General features: G+C 44.2%; 1 protein-coding gene across 2 annotated transcripts in view; it reads right to left on the minus strand.

Moving 5' to 3' along the window:
- The window catches only part of ST6GALNAC3 (ST6 N-acetylgalactosaminide alpha-2,6-sialyltransferase 3), a 488,690-nt gene extending 465,191 nt beyond the window's left edge, over positions 1-23,499 (minus strand). Inside the window, exon 1 of one of the 2 annotated variants that reach the window (XM_023509808.1) lies at positions 23,305-23,440. In XM_023509808.1, the coding sequence (XP_023365576.1) occupies positions 23,305-23,322 (18 nt within the window). In that variant the 5' untranslated portion in view covers positions 23,323-23,440. Of the gene's footprint in view, positions 1-23,304 lie in introns of both variants that reach the window. The other variant, XM_023509807.1, reaches the window with a different exon arrangement.
- Between the last annotated feature and the right edge of the window lie 684 nt (positions 23,500-24,183).

Genomic DNA, 24,183 nt, shown 5'->3' on the forward strand with positions numbered 1-24,183 from the left:
ATCCTGCCTGCCCCGTGCACCCCTCTGCGTCATCCGGCCTGCCCCGTGCACCCCTCTGCGTCATCCGGCCTGCCCCGTGCACCCCTCTGCGTCATCCGGCCTGCCCCGTGCACCCCTCTATGTTATCCTGCCCTCCTTACCTTTGACTATTCCACGACTATTTAAGTTGTAGAAAGCTGATGATACTCCAAATACTTCTGGTCTATAAAAATGCAAATGAACTGTGTCTGGTGGAAAGCAATGAATTATTTTCTTGTGGGTAGAGCCATTATATGTCTACTAATAAATTATTTCCTGATCCTTTACTGCCTATATATGCCTGAATCTTTCAATTCTCCCTTGAACCAATTCTCCTGTAACATCTTCTGATTCCCTCATTATTCAATAAGTTAAATGAAATCTTGAACTCATGTTTATTTTACAGTTGTGTAAGAGTAATGATTTAAGGTTTTGTTAAAATAGCAAAATACCCTTTTGCACTTCTGAGGCCCAAGATATCATATATTCCGTGCCCAGTAATATTATATATTCTAATATATCATATATTCCGTGCCCAGTAATATTATATATTCTAATATATCATATATTCCGTGCCCAGTAATATTACATATTCTAATATATCATATATTCTGTGTCCAGTAATATTATATATTCTAATAGATCATATATTCCGTGCCCAGTAATATTACATATTCTAATATATCATATATTCCGTGCCCAGTAATATTACATATTCTAATAGATCATATATTCTGTGTCCAGTAATTCTCCTCCTCGCTACACAGGAGCAACAGAAATGCATGCACATTTGCTTTCCAGGGAGAGGTATAAGCATGTTCAGAACATCATTATTTGCAATAATTGCAACCTGGAAATACCTAAAATAGCACCAATGGCCAAGTAGATAAATAAACTGTAAAATATTCCTATAATAAAATATGGCAAGTAAGGTGCGTGAACTACAGCTATGCACTACAACACCATGGACCTCATAATCTGGAGAAAAAGAAACCAGACATAAAACACTAGTGCACGATGTCATCTATATGAAATTCAAAACAGAGACAAAACTAAATCACAGTGTTTAGAAATAAATACTCAGGTGACAAAACTTCTAGTAAGAACTTCTTTGCTTTTCTTTAGAAAGTCAGGACAATGGTTTCCTTTGGGGACGTGAGGAAAGGGGAGGACTGGGGGATCGTGGAGGCGCGTGTCTGGGACTCCTGCATTATTCTGTAATGATAATAATCCTAAAGATAGTCACTTCGTGGTAGCTCACTGGGCTCTGGTTGGTCTGCTTTTCTTAGTGTACATTACATTTCACAAGAAAGAAAACGTTTTTAAAAAGCTAGCTTTGGGCGGCGCCTGTGGCTCAAAGGAGTAGGGTGCGGGCCGCATATGCCAGAGGTGGTGGGTTCAAACCCAGCCTTGGCCAAAAACTGCAAAAAAAAAAAACTAGCTTTGAGGAATTATAAGCCACATAGAGATGGCTTGGCACCTGTGCCTCAAGTGGCTAAGGCACCAGCCACATACACCTGAGCTGGCTGGTTCGAATCCACCCTGGGCCCACCAAACAATGACGGCTGCAACCAAAAAATAGCCAAGTGTTGTGATGGGTGCCTGTAGTCCCAACTACTTGGGAGGTGGAGGCAGAAGAATCGCTTGAGCCCGGGAGTTGGAGGTTGCTGTGAGCTGTGATGTCATAGTACTCTACCCAGGGCGACAGCTTGAGGCTCTGTCTCAAAAACAATAATAATAATAAGCCACATAGAGACAAAAGCTCTAGTATTCACGGTATCATCCAACAAGCAAGTTGTTACATTAATATTCTAAGTTATTAAAAAATAGCCTTCAGAGACTAGTTTCTAATTCCTCAAAGCAATAAAATAAATGCAATAAGCTACTGAAAAGAAAGGCCGCCTAACAGTCCCCGTGCCAAGACTGTTTTTTATAAAGAGGCTTGCCAGGTTCACAAACTAAATATTTAAAAGTTTGTGTGTCAGCTTTACCTTGCCTTTCGGAAAACAGAAAATTAGCTGCCACTGGAAAGAAATCAACACTGGCATCTTACTTGTATCAGGAGAAAATGGTTCCTTTCTACCCTTCCCCCAACCTGATAAACTTCTGTGTGCATCAGGCATCAGGGACAGGCCCTCTGTCACCAGCACAGGTAAACGTCGCTAGGTAACCAAGGCCTGCACCAGCAGAGCCAGCTCCTGCCATCTCTGCGCTGGGTCACCAGGCAGACGGCACCAGCCCTGCATGTGAAGGGCTGAAAAGTTACAAGATTCAACCTGCGACCCGCGGAGCTTCATGTTTTCATTCATTATGTCTGAGTGTTAGCAGGGCCCGTCTGAAGGCCAGATAGCAAAGGCCGGCACACGTTTACACGACATGCAATTTCATTCCGCCTTCAGGGGAGAAACAGACTGAAGATGGGGAAGTGGAGATGAGGGAGGAAAACTGAGAGGACAGGAGGACAGGAGGAAACTGTATAAACACCTGTTACCCTCTTCCCCTCTCTGATAATACTCAACACCAGAATATGAACTCATTTTTTTTCAGGAATAAAAATAGCAACAGTTAGCATTTATATCACACTTGCTGTGTGCCAAGCACTTCACATAAAATATCTCATTTAACCTTCTTCACAACAGTCCTTACAAGTTGGCAACTTTGTCATTATTTTCTGGAAGGAAACTGAGGCTCGGAGAGGTTAAGGGACGTGTCCAAGATCACATGTGGGGAGCAGTCAGGCCCATTGCCTAGGGAAAACCCTTATCCCCCCCACCCACTTCATACTTTAGTGAATCACCCAGTCTTCCTAAAATGAAACTAATTAACAACAGTCTGCCTGTATCTTTCCAGCTTTGCAATGATATAATATATAAAGTTGCCATGAATGCTACAAAAACAAAAAGTTGAATATAGATAGTAAATAAAATAGCTTGCACTGGAGACAGTTTCAAGCAACAAGCATTACTTATACAAAGTGCATCATCTTACTTCATATTGTTTTGGGGACTAAGCAGCAGAGCAGATATGATTATCATTCCTAGTTTATCTCTAAAGTTTAGAGGTTTGCAGCCTGCCCCAGATCCCAGGAATGGAGATAACCTTCCAGGAAGGACGCCAACTTGAAATCCTGCCTCCAGAGTCCCCAACCAGTCTAAGTACTAATAATGATATGCTCATCACGTCACCTGATAGGGGTATGTGTAACCGGGGCCACGTGAACATTGACAATTTGTGGAGTGGTCTCAAGAGGAGGAAGGAGGACAGGGTGGTGAGGGGTGTAGAAAGGTCAGTAGGTGAGGGACTCTGTCCAGAGGTGGAGTGGAAGGCAGAGGGGCTGCGTACACCAACACTGACTGCACCGGCCCAGCAAGGCGGGAAGGGAGAGGCGTCATCGTGAAGACCCTGCCTTCCTAGTTTCTGGGGTGGTCACCAAGAGATGCTAAACTCTCTGCATCCAACAGAACACACTTCTTCCAGAATAATCTTTGGAAATGTAAATGATATATTCATTTTTCCTCTATTTAAAATTCTTCAGTCACTGGAATCCGCGTAACACTGCCGTAACAGAACCAGACTTCTGGGCTCACAATCGGGGCTATGAAACATAATAGTTGTGTGACCTTAGGTAAGTTGTTAAAGGTCTGTGTGCCTCAATTTCCCTCTTTGCAACATGAGATTAGTACCCAATGGGGTGATGGAAAATAAAGAATATTATGAGGTTAAACAGTGCCCAGACATGGGAATCCCCAGACCTATGTCAGCTATGATGATCGTTGTCCCTGATGCCCTCGGTTACAAACCCACAGGCTTTAACCCAGCACACAAAGTCCAGCAGCATTTGGCCCCTGAGACCCCCATCCTCACCCACACCATCTCCACCACTTACCCAGGAACAAATACATGTAGTTCATCCTGACCGTGACCTCCCTCATGGCCCTGAGCTTGCTCTTCTGCCCCCTGCATCTAGACCACTCTTTCCCTCTGTGCTACCAGGGTCATTCCCCTGAGATTCCCAGACTCCTCTTAACTTTTTCAGCCGCTTCCCTGGACTCCTGTGGCAGATGGCTTCCTCTGGCACAGCCCCAGTTGCCCTGGGGTGACTGTGGGGAAGGAAAAATAATTTTTTTCCCCTCAACTCCCATGAGTTCTTGGTTGGGATGAATGCCTGTAACAAAAGACAGATTAACAGGAGAAAAACAAACACATTGTATTAATGCATGCAGCCTACATCAAAGAGACCTCAATGAAAAGTAACGCAAAGCAGAGCCTTTAGAACTCTGCCTTACAGAGCAACTTCAAGAAAGAACAATAAATGGTGGAGAAATGACAGGACAAAGGGAGAAGATGTCAAGTTTCCAAGGGCAGGAAACAGCGGAAGGTTAGTATGGGGGGAGCTGATGCAGTGAGCTTTGTCTGGAGAGTCCTCTGTGTTGTCTGTGGGCCGACACGAGTGCGTCCAGCAGAGGGGAATTTATATGTCATCTTTAAGCAGAAACATGGGGGGACAGAGGGCGCTTTTCCTCCATTTGCTACTTCTTAATCGCCTGCAACTCAAAAATAATTTTTACGTTCACGAAGCAGATTTTGAGGTCATGTACTCTGGTTTCCTTCATAACCACACTTTCCTCGGAGCGTCTTTCTTTAACCTTCCACGCTCTTGTGTTTCGCTGGTCTCTGCCTCTCCAGAACGTTCTCAGGAAGGGCTGAGGGATGGCACTTAGGCAGCTGCAAGGCTCCAGCCTCAGACCATGGAGGAACAATTTTTGCCAAAGTGATGGAAACCCTCTTCTATCTTTCTGTATTTCCCTTTACTGCAATCCATGAAAGGCTAAAAAGCAGCTTCTCATAAAACAGTCCATAAAGCCGTACGTGGTAATTAAGTGTCGCCGTCCGCGGCGGCAGACACCAGCGCCTTCCCCGCACAGGCACGGCAGCTTGTTATCTGATCTTTCCTTTTTCTAGTAAAGTTGTACAAAACAAATACGTTATAATATTTCCACTTTACTCTCGTTTATTTTTAGGCTGCGATTCTTTGCAAGGCGAGGATGTGCAATCCTTGCCATATCTTTATTACACTCTCTCACAAGCCTAACTGGGGGACTCATGTATCACAGACACCCAGCCCGACAGAGTTCAAATCCAAGGAATTCAACAAAGACAGTCAAACCACCTGCCTCCAAAGACAGGCTGAAAGAAAAAGACAAGAGGACCCTACTTTAATAATAGAAATACGGGCGACAGGAGAACACCATGGAAAGAAATCGCTCTTAAGGCCAGGCAGTCTGGGTTTGAATGTCCATGACACCCGTCACTGCTGAGTGACCTTGGACAACTCACCTAGGCAGGACCAGCTACATCACTTGTGAGACACTGACCCTGTCCTGAGTAAAAATGCAGGGCCCCTTGTTCAACATTATGAAGAATTTTAGGACATTAATTGCAGAATATTAAGTCAAATATACAGCCCTTCTAGGCATGGGGCCCTGTGTGATCATACAGGTCAATGCCACAAAGCCATCGTGCATCTAGCCTCTGTCACCTCAGTTTTCTGCTCTGTAAAAGGGACACAATGACAATAGCAGCACTCATCTCGAAAGGGTTGCTGTGAGGTTTACACAGGAAACTCCCAGGAAAAACTGCTCTAAGACTCCCTGGTGTGTACCAAAAACTTTTTCCATTCTTATTTTTTTTTTCAAAAGTTAAGTTATGAAACAGAATAACTAAGGTATTAATATTTAATTACAAAATACTTCTCTACTTTACCAAGGGATTAGCCACAAGGTCCTTCCAATAGCAAACTTCCTTATTTAATTCTGATTGAATTTATAAAAGACTTATGCCTGTACTTATCATGAAAAATGTTATATTAGGCAAAACAAAGTATACCTCTAATCAGAAAAACAAAGGCAAGATAGAATGATGGGCCTCAGACAAAATGGTCCAAGAGAAAGGGGATCTCTTCCTCTGCTCCTCTCTACCCCTTGGCCTGTCTATAGGGTGGTCTGTGTTTTCGACTGGACTGGCCTAAGAGCATAAGTTTCTGAGTCAAAGAATTGAGATGGACTCCATGGCTCTAGATCTCCTAACTCTTTGACTTCAAGTAATTAACTTATCTAAGCATGCATTTCCTCATTAACAAGCCAAACTCACAGGAGGGTTAAAAACCAGATTCCCAGAGTTGTTACAAGCTTTAACTGACATATAGGTATAGACATGTCTGGATAAGGACAGGGATGTGTTCTGGGAAATGTATCCTTAGGTGATTTTGTCATCATGCAAGCACATAGTGTGGCAACAATGTGGAACCCCAACCCACGTCAGTGAATGTGAACAAACAATAGGCATTTAATGTGCTAGGAGCCAAAGTGCCTCACTCCTGCAAAATTACAGCTTAAGATTATAGCACCGAGTGTCATCCCCATCAGAAAGAACCTCAGTCGTGATGCCAATAATCTAAGGGGTCAAGGGGGTACTTTAAAATTTAGGATTGCTGTGACTAAATGAACATTTCAACACCTGCATTCACCAAGAATTTCTTACTTATTAGCACTTTCAAACAGATTGATTTACTTGCTTAGTCTCATCTCAGAGATGATGGTGTGGTCACACAGACCATGGTCTGGGGCTGGTACCTGACCTCACCCAGCTCCTTGATTCCAAGAAACACATGCCAGAAATGTGAGTGACGGAAGCACACCCAAGGAGAGAGGTGCCATTGTCATGTTTCAGCTCCCAGCTTTCTAATAGGAATTCTGCCTGTGCAGAATTATTATCTATTATAATCTAATTATCGATTGTACAGAATTACTGTGCAATTACTAAGGATGGCAAAACTGGAACAAGTGACTTCCCAATGCAAAGGACAATGACCAGAGCCAGTCTGAGGACTCTGAATACTCTAATAAGACAATCAGATTATAGAAGATTCTATTTACCAGCTCAAAGTCTCTATCACATTTAACCTGTTACTTAAAAGGTCTCAGAGGTGCTCCATCACCTACAAGGGCAAGTCTGAAGTCCTGAATCTGCCTAATCTCCGACCAGACCCTGTGTGCAAAGTAAACTCCCACCACACAGAACCACTGCTTTTCATAAATATCATCTTTCAGATCCAGAGCCTGAAATGATCTCAGAGTAGCTAGGACAGAGAGAATATGAGCCTCAGTGTCTTCAAGGAGCCTGGAAAGGGAAGCAGAACAGACCGTGCAGGCCTGTGGACTCATGACATGAAGACCCTAAGTTACTCCAAATGAGAAGAGAAACCACTGACCAGTTGAGAGAAGGAATCAGACAACCTTATGCGTTTTTTAAAAAAAAAATCCTTCTGGTTGCTGTGCCACTCATACAAGAGTGATGAGTGGAGAAGGGGAAGTCGTGGTGGGGAGGCCCAGAGGCACAGTCACCCCAACAGTTACCCTGACTTCAATGCCCCTGAGTACCCACCGGGATTCTGTTCAAGTATCTGCTCATCAGTGAGGCTAATTCCACGAGGTCTGAATTGAGCTAAGCAAGTTAAATAAACTGTCTCCTTAAGTGCTTAAGTATAATCTAATATAAAAGTCTTCAAATCAAAGTTCTAGGAATTCTTTGATTTTTTTTAGTATTCAGTTTCACTCAGATCAAAATTGTTTCCATATGCCTCTGCAATGTGTATTGATCTAGTTCATTCAATAGTCCTCTAATTTCCTCCTGCTACAGAAGTAGAACAGCGGATGGTTAAAAGCAGGGTGTTTGGGGTCAGACAGATCCCTGGATCCACAACTACTTAAATAGGATAATTACTTCTCAGAGCCTCAGTTTCTCCACTTGTAAAACAGGGTTACATCCACCTCAAAGGGATGCTGTAATGTTTCATCCACTATATACTGTAAGACAATTAGTTCTTCTGCCACATAGTAAGCGCTCAATAAATAATACCTGTTGCAAGAACAATAATATTATCCTTCCAAGGCAGGACCCTAAGACAGTTGCTATGTAATGGCCCTTAGGGCAGAAGCCCCTATCATCCTTCTTAAGAGTAATGCTGTCAGCCTAATAGAAGAGTAGGCTCTACTGAAGAGCCCAAAAGCCACAATTCATCACCTAAATGACCCCAGAGACAATATCCACACTTAAGATTCCCTTCATTAAGTAGAAAATTCAACAACTTGAACAACCACTGATAGCTTATTTGTATAAAATGTTTAGTTTCATTGTATCTTCGGCTTGCCCCATTTGGTACATACAACCCCAAGAGCTGCCACAAAGCAAGCACACTTACGTCTTTGGCACATTTTAATTTTCAGTGTTCTGTTTGAAATTCTGCCTGTGCAATCATTGTAGCAAAATCATAATTGAGACAAGTAATTTTCGCACTGCAAAGGATAATGGCCAAAGCCAACCCAAGGTCTCTGGCATACTTGAAAAGACAATAAAACAATATTCTTTTTTCCTGCTCCATGCCTCCATGGCCTTTAACGATCTGTTTAAAATCCATTAGTGTTTCTCCATTTCTAGAGACTATAGTCTGCAGTCCTCGAGAGAATCTAGCTGATCCTTCATGATCTGACCCCAACTACATCACCTTCTCCAGCTCCCCAAACCAGCTCCATGCCAACCATCCACAGCTTTTCAATGTTTCAGAATACAGTTAATTCACTCTACCACTCATTTGTTGACTGCACTGTGCTAGATGCTGGGTGCACAGTGACAAACAACACTGCTAGGGTCCCTTCCACTTTAGCCCTTTGACTAACAAGTAAACAAACAAAATGTTTGTTTAATATGTACTAATATATTAAGAAAGCGGCCAGGCCTGGTGGCTCGCACTGTAATATCAGTGCTTTGGGAGGCAGAGGAGGAAGAACCACATGAGGCCCGGAGCTCAAGACCAGCTTGCACCACACAGCAAGGCCCCATCTCTACAAAAAGTGAGAAAACTTAGTCAGGTACGGTGGCATGTACCTACAGTTCCAGATATACAAGCGACTGAGATGAGAGGAACATATATGCCTTGGAGTTCGGAGCTGGAGTGAGCTGTGATTGTGCCACTGCACTCTAGCCTGGGCGACAGAGTGAGACCCTATCTCAAAAACAAAAACAAATATATATATATATATACACACATAAAGTGCTATGGGCATTAATAAACCGAGGAGTGAAGAGGGCTTATCAGAAAGAGATCCATTTCACTGGTATAACCAGTAAAGTTCTGCCTGAAGCATTAAATTATATTTTGGGACTTAAAGGTGGGAAGAAAGACCTTCTACAACAGTGATTTTCAACTGATGTGCTGCAGCCCACTGTGTGTCATGAGAGGATCTTAGGTGTGCTGTGAAAAATTTTAAAGATCATTAACTAAATTATTTTCTAAAGAAGTTCAAAGAACAGTAAGTATTTTGTTTACTTTTTTTTTTTTTTTTTTTGGATCAACACAATTTAAGTGTGTCTTGAAAGTTTAACTACAGGTTCAAGTGTGCCATGAGATAAAACAGGTCAAAAACGCTGCTCCAGAAGAACCTGTGGGCAAGGCATAGCCAGCAGGGAGCAGCACCCAGGGGCTCTAGAGCAGAAGAGAACTTTCTTCTTGGGCCAAGAACTACACAGAATGAAAATGAGCAGGAGATCACAGGGTGGGAGATGAGGTCTCAAGAGCATGATCACCAGCCTCTGGCAGCCCAGAGAGGAGCTGAGATTTTGTCCAAAGTGAAGTGGAAAGCTGCTCCAAGTCCCCACAGGGAACCACCATAGTCTTCCCCACATTCCTGCCCGGATCACTCTGTCTATTCTGCAGTGCTGTCCTGGAGATAACCAATGAAAGGAAAAACCACCAGGCCTTCCCCACTCCATCAGAATGATGAGCTCGACCCCAATACCAGCCCCGCAAGGAAATTAATTCCACCAGGTCTGACTCGACCTATGTGGGTCTTCCTCAGTGTGATATGAGTTGAAACTCTGCAAAGATATTTTTTTTCAAAGCCTCAAAGGATTTCTTAAATGCAGTTTATTTCAAGTCAAAATTCAAATCATCTTTTTTATTTCCACCAGCTCCTTTGAAGTAAGTTGATTTGAGGCTGCAATAGATTCAGCGGTACCAGTGACTCTGCACTAGGAGACAGACCACCGAGGTGGCAGTGGAACAGTTTGTGGCCATGTGCTTGTTTGTTACTGACATAGATTGCACCGAATAGTTTTGTGGCCTTAACCACTCTTCCCTGGTTTCTGTGCAATGAGGATTAAATGAGGTAAGAAATGTAAAGGGCTGCGGTAAGAACGTAGCCCTCACTGCAATAGCAACTGTCAGCTACTTACAACAGCAACCATCAAAATCATACACCCCTCAGGCTTTCTACTCAGTGGCCACAGGGCCTCGGACAAAAACACTTGACTTTTCTCTAAGCCACTTTCCTCAGGTAAAATACATATGACTATAAAATTAATTTTCTAAGGGACTGTTGACCATTTAAAGAAATCATGTGTGGGCCTTAAATATAGTACCTACTACATCGTAAATGCCCAGAAAATCATTTCTGATGTTATTTTATCATTAAAGTTATTATTATTATTGAAGGCAAGTTACAACTAGGTTTGTCCATATACGACCTTATTAATATGTTCTATTAAATGAATCTCACTCCAGCCAAACTCCTGAATTCAAAGCCTTGCCCCTCCTTTAGTAGCAAGACTGCCTTGGGGAGGTGACTTAGTTTTTCTAAGTCTCAAATTCCTCACCTAGATGGGAATTTATAATGGCTCAGACCTCAAGGGCTTGGAAGAATTAAATGAAATCTTGCACAAATATAAAGCCCTATTGCAGGACCTATAAGCACTCACTAAGTGTAAGCTATTGGTACAATTACTATTACTATTCATATAGACCCTGAATTTCCTTAGAAATGAATTAGATCTCCAGTTTTTGTTTTCTGCTTTTTTCTGAGATAAGAGTTTCACTCTGTTGCCCCAGGTAGGGTGCAGTGGCATCACTGTAGCACATCGAAACTTCAAACTCCTGGGCTCAGGTGATCCTCCTGCCTCAGCCTCCTGAGTAGCTGGGATTAACAGCACCCACCACAACACCTGGCTAATTTTTCTAATTTTAGTAGAGATGAGGTTTCACTCGGGCTCAGGCTGGTCTTGAACTCCTGAGCTCAAAGGATTCTCCCACTTCAGCTTCCCAGAGTGCTGGGATTACAGGTGTGAGCCACTGTGCCCAGTCATCAGCTTCTCTTTACTTTTTATTCTCTCTACCTCTCTTCTCAGCCATAGTATTTGGATTCTCTCTGAGTGCTTAAAAAATAAACTTCCACTTCATAGGTCTCTATTTGCCAAAGATAAGTGAGGAAAAAGGTCACACACAGATCCCTTTAACCTACGTAAACCTGGAAGAATATATAGTGAATTTCAATCGTTCTCATACAGCAGTCTAGACTGGCATGTGATTTGAATGTCCTTTCTTTACATAACGTTTTACTATAATGAGTCAAAGATGAGTAAGAGGAAAACAAGTCTTAATACATTAGACTTAGAAGTTAGAAGTCACAGGCAGAAATCTTGGCTCGGATCAAGCCATCAGCCAGGCAGCTATAGTTAAAGAGCATGGCAACATGAAGCAAGCATCAAACCAGCCAACAACAAATAATTAGGCAACATAAACCAGGGTAGAGGAGAGGTTCTCTTACTCACAGCTGAAAGAATGAGAGGAAAATAAATAAGGCAACACACCTAAAGTGGCAATGGTTCAGGTAGGGGCTGCCTCTGGGGAATGAATTTTCTCTTAGAAATAGGGAGAAAGGAAGGAGGAGAGGGTTGGCGGGGTCAGCAATAAAAGGGCAAACACAAGTAGTAGTAAAGTCAGCCTCCAGGCCGTGACAGAGGTGTATGGGGTGACATCCCTGGGCTGTCGTGAGTGCCTGGCCAACGATTTTATACCAGGCATAGAAATGATTTACATTTCCCAAAGAAGAACTCGTAATGGAATGGTTTACATCCTGGGCCTCTGCAAGAGGGCTTTATCTACTTAGTAATAAGAGTCCCACCGCGAGAGCTTCCCTTCTCTTGGGCTGAGATTATGCCTCTTTAGACGTATTAACTAATGATCCCTAGAATGCCCAGACTGAGAAGGGGCATGAAGGCTAGTGATGAAGGGACAAGTCAGAAAAATGGGCTGCACGATAGATAAAGGTATAGAAATAGACAGGAGAGGAGAGACGGGAAAACGTTACAGAGTGAATTCACTGTTTACACCAACAGGAACCTATAGGAAGAGATTCCATCAGCAGCATCCGGTGCCTTTTATTATTTATTGAAATTCCAAACAAGGATATAAATCATCCACATGAAAAAAAAAATAGCTATCATCTTTCAACCATCTTCATTCTTCCCATTCCCAATCCTTAAATAATGACTTTTTTAAATAAGATAAAATAAACTTTATTCATAAACATTGCCTCATTTAAAGTTAAAAATGAGTAAAGTGTCTACTACATAATAATGACTTTTTAAATATGCAACTGACTAAGCCCATAATTCAGATAGTGTGATGCATTAACTTTTGTGACTGAAGGCAGCATAACCAGACTATAGAAGCTGTTTCCTGCACCCCCAATTCTCCCTGTTAGCCAGCAGAGAAATAGGGGGCCATTGGGTGAAGAGGGATTTTACACGTGGTCATTAGACACCAAAATCATAAAGTGATTTTCCAGAAATGCATGATGATGAGTTTAATTTCAGTCCCAGCACCTTGGATGTGCACAGAAGCACCAGCTTTTCAAGACACATCATGTTTCACAAGCCCCACAGCATCAGAAAGCTTGAAGTATAATACACGTAAGAGCAATGGAGATAGAAACCAATCACTTATAATGCCTGAAAGATGGAGTAGAATGGACTGAACTTAAATTTCTGGTTGGTTTCTTCCAGGGACTACCTGGGTTCAAATTCATGCCTTGCAGTTTCCATGGCTCAACAACTATTTATTGAGCCAGATGGTCTATGGCAGGGCTACCTGAAGTGTGGTCCACACAAATGCATTAGACATGTTCAAGGAAATACAAATTCATGGGCTCTCCCCTAGACTGACAGAATCGGAGTCTGTGGGGCGGGACCTATCCATCTCTAGGGTAACAAGCCCTTCAGGGTCCTGATGGAGTTCAAGTTGAGCAGTGCTGTGGGAGCAAATCTGTCAGGAGCACAGGCATCAGGTCTGCCTCGCAGCCCACTGTGAGACTCTGAGCAGTTACTGGTGCGTGCGAGCTTTAGTTTCCCCCTCTACACATAGTAGTTGGGTTCGTTCTCTGTTAATACCCCCAACACTTATGAAAGTAATTCTGCTCATACTAAATGTTTGTTGTGAGATAAGAAACATCTGTAGACTGTGTGGTAGGCTGCTTGACCCTGAGAAGGCCACTCAGCATAAAGCATCTACTGTCCTTATTATGGTGAAAAGTTTATCTCATGAAAAACAGCTAACAGCCTATGATCTAGAAATACCAGTTGAAGCAAGGCAGGGATACAACATAAACGTGTAGGCAAACAGAACTGCAAGATACCAATTGATTTGCTGAAAGCACCATTAGACATCTGTCCATTAGCATATTGGTGAATTTATATACCGCAGTAAAAAACAAGCCAACTGTGCAAAGGAACTCCAATCACTTTACTGTCTTGACTTAAAAGAAGACGTGTGGTTTCTTCTGGACGTCTAAATTGCTCCCATATGTGTACTGTCCCTCCTGTCACAAGGAAATAACTCAAATAAAAGTGTATGAAGTCTGCCTCTGACCTCAGAGCCCCCAGGAGTTCACACTACCACACTGAGACCAAAGAACCAACTCATACATCCCATAAAGCAGCACGCCCTTGGGAAAATTAACAGCTGCACAACATCTGGAGGGAAATTCTGGCTCAGGATATGGAGAAACCTAGGACCCCATTTTCAGAAACATTTCAAGGGCTCATCAAAGGCTCAAATGTCCCTCAGGGTCAGGCCCTCATTATTGGCTCACCATTTGCTTCCGCGGGCTGCCAAGAGTCTAAGCACCAGGTGCGTCCCCCTGGTCTGATCCCACCTGGTGGGCAAACTTTCCTGTCCCCCTTACACTGCTCCCATTATCTGAGAACTCAGCAGTCTCTTCTGGCGGGGAGGATAAACACCTGCGTGTGAGCCCGCTGCAGTCCGGCAGCCACTGACCGCATGTGGGTACTGAGCTTTGAAACGTGGCTGGTCTAACCAAGGAACCACATTTTTAAATGGAATTTCACTTTGATAAATTTACATTTTAAAACTGAATCTTCCATCCTGCTATCGGAAAATGTCGAATGCTCCATGTTTGGAGCAACTTGGAGATGGGAATCTAGTTTTCAACTTTAAATTACTTAAGACCTAAACACGGGACAAGTATCTCTGATGAAAAGTTCGCATCTCAAGTGAGAGATGCTAGAATGGGAACATATACCACATACACCAAATTCTGAGGATGCTTATAGGAAAAGGATATAAATATCTCAACTAATGATTTTTATATTGATTACATGTCGAAATTAAAATAGTGTAGCTATATTAGGTTAAATCAACTATATTATTAAATTCTACATGTTTCTTTTTGTGTTTTTAAATGTGGCAAGAAAATGCACACTTGCTTGCACAAGTGGCTTGCATTACGCTCCTGCTGGACAGTACTACTGCAGAGCATTAAAGAACGGTGTTCTTGTCTCACTGATATTAATTACAAGGCCAGACTCAGCTCAGAGTCTTTCCAGCTGTGACCTGTGCACTGCCTGGTTTTCCTACTGCCCTCATCCCAGAGAACAGTGTCTTTCCCCCCCCGACCATTTTCCCCGGTTGATAAGGCAAACCCTTCACAAAGTTTCACTTGTCTCCAGAGTCCAGCCCAGTTTGGGGACCAAACACACAGCAAACAACAACAGGACTCACAGCCCAGCTCTCCGCAGGTGCGCATCCCGCTGACCCCCAGGAGAAGGTCACACTCAGAATAGTGGCTTGCTCGGTCCAGTTCTTACAGTCTAAGGGGTACACCACGGTCAGGGCTCATTTCCAATCCACGATATCCACATTTTACTTCCCGTTCCCTTGTGATCCTGACCTTCTCAGAGCAAGATACCGATACAGTTTTCATAACTAATTAAAGAAATTTTAATTTCGTGTCTGGTAAGTGCACAGCCAATAAATTCATTAAGAAATGCAATAGCCTTTGAAATTAGAAAGAAACCCCTTCCAGAAAAGGATTTTACATGCAACAGTTTTCAAATCTGAGTAAACATTAAGATATGATTAAATGAATGGCAATGTATGTATTTACTATGCAGGCAGAGAAACAGTCCTTTTTTTTTTTTTACAAAAACGCTAGAATAACCCAAGTATCCTTTTTTCCTGGCCCACTAGCATTCTCTGTAAGAGTTAACTTCTCCCCAGTTATGCCAGATGTTGAGGGCCCCCACCCCTTCGCATCACACAGGAAATGAGAGGCCGGGGAAATATGGGGTGTGGGGCCAGGGGTCTCTCAAAGAATGTTACCTACCCCAAGACTGCCGTTTATTAAAGTCTCCTGATGTCCTAACCAAGGTCTCTGACTTACTGACTTTAAATCAGTTTAAAATCAGAACCAGAGCCCACTCTCTATTCTGGAACTGAAAAAAAGAAACAACAATCGTGAAAGCACAGATAATCCCTTTACCTTATGAGAGCCATTTCCTGTAACCACCTTCCTGCTGACCAATCTTCCCGGAGCTGCTTTCAAGGAGAAAAATGAACTAATTTGGGGTTTAGCGCCTCTTTCTTTCCCTGCTTAGGTGAAGGTGCTAATTGGCAGTAAAATGCATAAAAAGGACATCAGAATGGCTGGAGGCAAATGAGGTCTGGATAATCCATACCCTGAATAAGGAGCCTCTGAATGACCAGGAGCTAACTGCAGCTGGTGGTAATAGGATCCAGGTAGCACTTGTAAATCTACTCCCTTCAATTAGGAAATGCTTTGCTCCACTTTCCCCTAAAGCCGGGAAACAGAAAAGAACCCACCCAGCCCTCAGACACAAGTGTGTGTTCAATTCTCACAAACAGAAATTTTCCTCCTGGAGAGATTTCATAACTGTGCCGGTCATCTACTAGAAAGCCTAACAGGCTTCCTCCATTTTCCTTGGACCTAAACCCCTTCTCTCTCCCACCAGTCCCAAGACAGGCCTCCTCGATGCCAGCTGTTACCATTGTCAATCATACTCCTGATCCTCCCGCCAGTTCCACTCCCCTGTGCACAGAGCCTTCTGCTCTGCAAAGTGCATTGGCAAGCTTTGTCTCTTTTGGTCTCAAACACCACCCAGGGGCAGATTCGGGCTGGGGAGCCTGAAGCTTTACAATGTGTGGGCCTCTTTAATAAAATGAACATACAATTACAAGACAAAAATGCTAGTGCCTCTTTCCAGAGCCTTTCAGGGCCCCGAAGCATGGTCTCAGGGTAAATCTGACTTTCTATCTCCCCTCTCCCTCACCCCCACCCTCAAAGGTGGGGGTTCAGGCCACTTGCCCAGGTCGGACACCTTCTCGTCTCCCCAGTCAGTGTCTGCCGCCCTTCTAGTTCCTCTGTCTTAAAGGAAACTTGGAGGAAGGAACAAATAAAAACAACAGAGCTGAAAGTGGTCAGCACCAGGCCAGGGAGGTCAGGAAGCTGTCTAGACTGCTGGGGTAGAAAGATGGTGAAATTAAAAAACAAAACCAAAAACCTACAACATGTACTTAATTGGCATTGAAGGTTAGACAGATTCTCCATGTCCACCCGAAGCCAGGGTGAACCCCACTCCCACCACTTACTGACCACAGAGCCTAGAACAAGTTACTTGGCTTTTTTGATTTCAGAATCTTCGTTTGTTAAGAAAAGTTTACTGAGCACAGGACTGGGCCTGAGCACTCCCACTGTTCAATAAATGGAAACTACTGTTGTTGTAGTTATCAGCTGGTCAGAAGAGCACTGCTTTTACACAAATCTCCAAAGTGTGCTAACTACCCAGCAAATCCATCTGCTCAGTTGCCATGAGACAGAGAATTAGGCCAGGCAGCTGCTGAGACTCCAGCATATCCCAGGCAGAAGTACGAGTGTCATAGCAGATTTATTGGACAAAGTGCCTTGTCGTGTCTGCTTGGGGCGGGTTAACCTACAGGTTCAGACTTAGCATCTGTGTACCTGTGAAGTCCCCACGGCTGTCCAGTCTCAGTGAAGCCATATTATCTGCAAATGCTTTCAGAGCACAGAGTTTGAGAACCACATAATTGCTTGGTTGGGAGTGTTTGGTTTTTGTCGTGTTTTGTTTTTTTCCTGTTTGTTTTGGTTTGCTTGTTTCTGCAGGGACCCAAAATGATTATGCCAAAAGTTAAGCCACCCTGCACTTCCCTTCTTTCTTCCTGTCTATACAGTTCTCGCTTCTTCCTCCTGCCAGATTTCAAAGTGGCTCCAGATTTGTGCGAGGAGAGATAACAGACCTACAAGAAACACACTGATGAGTACTAATTGATAAGTTCTAATCTGCTTGCTCTAAATATTAGTGAAAAATGCCTTGCATATCCAGGAAGAGTTTAGCAGTTTACAGAAGACAAGGGGGGCCCATACCCGTAACAGGCACCTCCAAAAAATTAATAACACCATTTACACATTCAACAAATATTTAAGGAGCACGTACTGAAAGCCAGGCTAATTCTTAGGGATTCCAAGTTGAATCAAACAAGGCCTTTCCTGCCTCCTCAGCTGGGCAACCACCACCACCCCACTCATATACTCCCCCATGATGAGGTATAACTTTCTAAGTACTTTGCATACTTCAAATTACTAGTTTAATTATTTGTCATCTCAATGAGTCTGTAATCTCACTTAGGGCAAGAACAGCATTCATGTACAGATGCTCATAAACACTGGCTGGTCAACCTAGTGAAGGTCCCTGCCCCCAACAAGTTTCCGATTGAACTGAAGACTTGAGCACGTAAGCAGTTTGTGGACAGTACAGGGTAATACCTGCTACACCACAGGAACACAGGGAAACCTGCTGAGGCAAGGCACGGCTTCACCACAGATGTGACCCCGAACTAGGGATTCAAAGATGAAGAGAACTTTCATCAGTGGAGGAAAAGTAATAGCAGAGGGAATTTCCTACACCAAAAAACACATGTGCAACAACAACAAATACTTCATAACTATCAAGAACATATTATATATCAGGTTCTGTTCCACAGAAATATTATCTCATTTATTCCACACAGGCACTGTTTTGCTCCCATTTCACAGATAAGGAAACTGAGGCTTAGAGATCTCACTACTGGAATGCATTGCTCTGGCATCAGAGCCCAAGTTCTCAGTCCCTATATTATAAAAGCATGAAGAGACGGGATACACAGGGAGACTAGGGATACGTTTAGATAAGTGTCTAAACATGAGCAAAGGAGTAGCAGGTTGTAAGGCCAGATATGTGGGCAGGAGCCAGATTCTGAACTTGAATGCCAAGCTAAGCAGTTAGGTTTATTACACAGGGGTTGGGGAGCCAAGACAAGCATTTAAGCCTTCAAGTCACTTAATGAGCACCGCATTTTAGCAGAATTCTTCACAAGTGATGAGAAAGGTGGGCAGGACTGTGAGGTCCTGAAGAGAAGGAGGCTATTTCAAAAGCCAGAGATGAGGCACTGGATGGAGAATCGGGGGCTGGGTGGAGAGATTCTCCTGAGGTATCGCTGACACGGTGTGGTGGGGGACGAGGTCTGGGACAGGGGGAGAAGAGGAAATAAGAAGACACCAAGTTCATAACTTGACATCAGTATTCATCTCATTTCTCATCAATCAGGATAAACATGTGAGGACAGGTCACTGGAGAGCAGGGACTGCCTGAGTCATGCTCCTCGTCTATTGTGCAGCAGCCTCGTCAACCTGGCAAAGCCATAATCTTCTCCAAGGCAGAAATGACTCCAGGGATCCTGTGTCCACATGTCCACTCAGCACTCGCTTCAGTACTGGTCACACAACACAATTCACCAAATACTTGCTAAATAGCAAAAGTGTGCGAGACCCTGTACTCAAAAAGTGCCTGCTGACCAAAGGTAGAAATCACGAAAGAAAATGTGAACAGGGTTTACTGCACAAAATTTTAAAGTATCTGTAATTAACAAAAGAAGAAAGAGAAACGGCTAGTATAAATTTTAAAGTTTCACTTTACTAATAATCCAGCAAATGCAAATTGAAGTAGATACCCTTTTTTGCCCATCAAACTTTAAAGACTTTTTACACACCCCACCAGTCCTCCCCTCTCCCTCTCTTCGCTGGAGCAGATGAGAGCAGAGAACCCAGGGCAGGGCTCTGGAACGCTAGGAGACATCACAGCCACTTGATGGAGAGACACTGGTCCTTGAGTTGACTGTTCACCACATGGCAGAGCTCCCAGGAGAGCCGCCTGACCACCGGCAGGGCAAGAAATGAACCTGCTAAGATTTGAAGTTTTTCTTTTCCTGGATAACTAATATAGAGATAATTTCATTTAACCTTGAAAATAACTCATTAAGGAGTGAATTCCCAGTCTGGAAGTTGAGTCAGTGAAATCAAGAACCTTGCTTATGGGTCTATAATTAGTGAGTGGTGGAGCCATAATTAAAACCCACATATATCTGGCTTCAAAGTCCATGCACCGTGCAGTACACGTTCCACAATCAGACCGTTAGAGGCGGTCATCATTCTGAGCACCAGCCCCATGCATTCACAGAATGCCCTTGGCATGCACAGTGCCTGGAGGACTTAGTTCCTTATTCCCTGAAAGATCATCATTAGCTTCCACAGCGTGGGTTTCTCTTCCTACCTAGGGTCACTACTGTGCAGGCGAGAACGACACTGCCACATCAACATCTGTGTATCGTATCAGTTTTCTCTTACGTAAAAATGGATGGTAAAATCTACTTCAAAAATCTGGTGAGAAGATTAAAGTCTTAGCCCACAGAACAAAGTTGATACTGTTTCAAAAGTCAGCTTTCTAAAATACAAGCTCCATCACAGTAAATCCTCTCCGGTCTCCTAAACCGGGCTCCAGTACCATCGTCAGGAAGCTGCCCAGACTACCTGATGGTAGTTCCCTGCGCTCTCCCTCCCTGCTTCCTGCACACCTTTGCACAGACTGATATTATTTCATTCTTCACATTGTAACCTAAGCATTCCTATACTTTCCCATCTCCCTCACTGTACTGGAAGACACCTGGGAATGGGGTGACGTGAAAGGAATCAGAACGTGCCACCCCAATGCCACTTTGGCATATTGATTATTTTCAGCTGAAGGCAACTGAGAAAAAGCTGATGCAAGAAGAACAGGGGAATCAGAACTCCCCCTTTCTATGTGAAAAGAGGGCCTAAAATTTCCCATCAGAAAAGCACCTTCCCTGTACCAGGAAGAGGAAAACATTCTTATCACAAGAGACAGTCAACACCTAGACAAATTTATTTTTAAAAATCTCCTATTTTCCATTAGTTTTCCCATATGTTTCCCCGTCACTATTCCACAATTTACCACCCCCATCCTAAACTTCTTTATTACAGTTCTACAATTTATCCGTGTTTATTAAATTGGTAGACGAGCTTTCAGGCACATCTCCTTCCCAGGGACATTTTATTGTATATAAAGCCTTCTGTGTACACATTAATAACATTAACATCAAATAAAAATTGTATGCTTTTCTCCTGTTAATGTATCTTTTATCAGTTTGATTATCAGGCCCAGGCATAAAAGCTAAGGGAGGCAGAGAAAAGTCTTTCCTATAATGTCAAAACCATGTTCAGGGCCAGCAGATAGCAGAAAGTGTTTTATTAAAAAAAAAAAAAAAAAGTCCATCCTTTTACACTCGCAACAACCCCAAGGCAATTATTATAATTATACGCACACCAGAACTTGAGCAAACTGAGCCTTCAAGCGGTAGTGACTGTCTAAAATCATATGCAGGAGGCCAACCTGTAACTGAACTCAGGCCCCTGGGTGAAACCTCTACTCTCCTCTGCTCCATTAGTCCATCTAGACAGAAGTCTAGAAAGAAAGTGACTTCTCAAAAGTGTGCAAAGGTGGTCAGGCCTGAATGGTATTAAGACATGTGAGAAAGTTATCACCTGGGAAAGAATAGGGAACCGTTTTAAAGGATAAGGAAGGTTAGCAGACCTGGGTCTAAATCCAGGATTGCTCTGTCCTTGACCCTGTGCCGCCTTGGGCTTCAGCTTCCTCATCTGGACAGCGGGTTTTAGAACAAAGACACTCACCCTTTACAGTTTTACACAAGACTAAAAGAATAAAAATGTTTTATTAAAAATTAAAAAGAACAAGAGAGTTATACAATACATACTGAGGATGTAGTAAGGATCAACTAAAGTCATTATAGGCCAGGAAAAAAAACCAGCATCTATTGGGTTTTAAATGCCCATTCCACAAAGTATTTTTCATACCCTGTCTTATTTCACCCCCACGGTGACCTTGCAGAGTAGAAACCATTACTTTGATCACTGAGGAAACTGATAGTGAGTGAGGAAACTAAGAATCAAAGACGTTTAAGTAAGTCATCCCAAGTCTCGTAGACGGGAGCCAGCATTCAGAGCCCCCAGCCTGTGCTCTTTGCAATATACCTGTCTGCAGCCCAGATTAGTTCCAGTGGAGAAAAGATAAGGAGGACTCAGATATGCCCCATGTCTGAGGTCCATATGAAGTGCCAGAAAAAAAGAAGACTGGGTCGCACTCAAGTGCATGAAAGATGTCTGGAACACGGTCAGGATGAGGCAGGACAGAAACCAGGAGGGAAAGGACAGCCACCAACAAATGACATGCTCATCAAGTCCCTCACTGCAAATATCACAGTAAGCAGTAGAGATGACTCACATTCACCTCTCAGTCCGTGATCCCAGAGTCTTCAGGTTTCAGCTCCCCTAATAGAATACCCGTGTGTTATTCCCTCAGGATTTTGCTACCATTTGTTATGTCCTAGAAACATGTTGTGCAAGAAAAACAGAAATTTCAGAAAGGTCACAAGAAATGTCTGATGTCCTGGGCGGCGCCTGTGGCTCAAAGGAGTAGGGCGCCATCCCCATATGCGGGAGGTGGTGGGTTCAAACCCAGCCTCTGGCCAAAAACTGCAAAAAAAAAAAAGTAATAAAAGAAATGTCTGATGTCCTTCAATCAAAGAAAAGGAAACAAATTTAAGTAGGTCAGTTTCTTATTTGCTTCATTAAATCAAGGTATGTTGAAGGATGATTCAGGTAACTACAATAGATGACTTCAGATCATCCTCCAGAGGAACAAATACTACTTCATAACTACACAACAATAAAAACTTGTTTTCTGGTGTTTTCCTCTGTCACACACTGCCCCCTAAACTTGGAACAAACAGGCCTTTGTTCTGCAGTCAAGGCCCAGGAACCCTTTCTGCTGGGAACGTTTTTGATTCATGCGGTCAGGTTAGGCACTTGCAGAAACAGTAGTGCGGAAAATCAGGTGGGTGCAGGGCAGTAGGACGGAAAGTTCTTCTCAAATGAGTCCCTTCTCAAATGACACCGAGTCCTCCCACCTAAGGCCACAGACTGTGAACCCAGAAAGATGCGCAATCCAGACTAAGAATCTAGACTTCGGGAGAGAAAACTCCACAAAAAAGGGGCAGCTGAGCGGACTTCGATGGGGCGTGAAGTCATTTTGTCTGTTCAAATTTATGAGCATAAGGAGAGTCTGAGGATTTCTACTAATAAATGCTTCCTCCTCTGAACTTTTCCCAAGTAGAGTTAATGGCACATAGAGCCAGCAGATGCCATTGAGAACTCATTGCTAAGGTACTACCTGTAACTCACAAGTTTCTGTCTTCCCAGGATCAAATGCTCGTGGAACCTCCCTCCACCCTGTCTCCCCTCCATTCAACGCAGTATGCACCCCCCCAACCAAAACACGCCAAGCCACTCCTCCCCTCGAGTGTCCCCCGAAAGGCCTCGAGCTGGGCAGAGCCGCGGGACCCGAGGGAACACCCCTCCTCTCCCCCCCACCCCATTATTCGGCAGGCAGCCCTGCTCTCCCCTGGAGCCCACAGTCCGCAGCTCCTGCGGTGCAGGCGAGAGCAGGCAGGGATGGTGGGAAAAGAAGCTGTGCCAGCTGCATGTTTCAGAACCTCCCTCCATATGCATTTGCCAAAGGAACAAAAAAGAAAATCAATGCCAGGAAAAGACAACTGAGACGAGGATGCGGTGGTACCGCGGCTGACTCCGCGCCTCTGGGCAGCAAGGGGCTGGCCAACCACGCGTCCGAGCCGCAGATCCGCGCCGTTACCTTCAGGATGCAGGCCATGGCGCTCGGCCGGCCCTCCTGCCACCGAGCGGCGGGCGCGCCTGGGTCAGGGGCAGTCCCGGCGGCGGGCGGGAGGCTGGTACCGCGGCAGGACCGCTCCAGCCCACATTCCCGCAGATCCAAACAGGCGGACCGCGGTGCTGGCTGCGCGGCCACAGGCCCCGCCCCCCGAGCCGCGGCCCCGCCCCCGGCCCCGGCCACTGGCCGGCGGCCCGCGCGGCCCCGCCCCCAGGTCACGTGCCGTCCCGGGCGCCCACGCCGGCGGCGACCCCTCCGCTCCTGCCTCTTTTTCTTTTTTCTGTGAACATTCTGCGGTTCGGTTTGCGAGAGGTTCGCTCCGCATCAGACGGGGATCTGGGTCCCGCTAGGGAAGGGGAGCAGCCTCCTCTCCTCCTGGGCTCCGCGCACACATCAGGGAACTCCCCGGAGACAGGTCACACTTTGTAAGAAGTGTCAGGGGTTTGGCGTCGCGCCTCCGCAGACCTTGGGCACATCAAAGGATTCTTCAAAACTAGCAACGGAGACCTATCTCCCTGGACTGTTTAAGGATAGACTAGCCTTCACTCTGCTTAAACACATGTCATGGACTTGTCTAAAAGTAGTATTTTATCTTTAATAAGGGGGGAGCACACACTTACCAGCGGGACACCATGAACCCTTCTCCGCTGTGTGTGTGGGTATATATAATTGCCCTTTGCCAATGCGAGTTCGTTTAGGAAAGTGTAAATGCACAGAAGTGGACAGACAGGAAATGTACACGTGTATCATTGCAGTACACATGATGTACATGTTGATTGTATGGTATACAAATATAGTGTGTGTGTACATGTTGATTGTATGGTATACGAATATAGTGTGTGT

This window comes from Otolemur garnettii, unplaced genomic scaffold (assembly GCF_000181295.1).
Source record: "Otolemur garnettii isolate 467f Iridium unplaced genomic scaffold, OtoGar3 scaffold00010, whole genome shotgun sequence".
Lineage (NCBI taxonomy): Eukaryota > Metazoa > Chordata > Mammalia > Primates > Galagidae > Otolemur > Otolemur garnettii.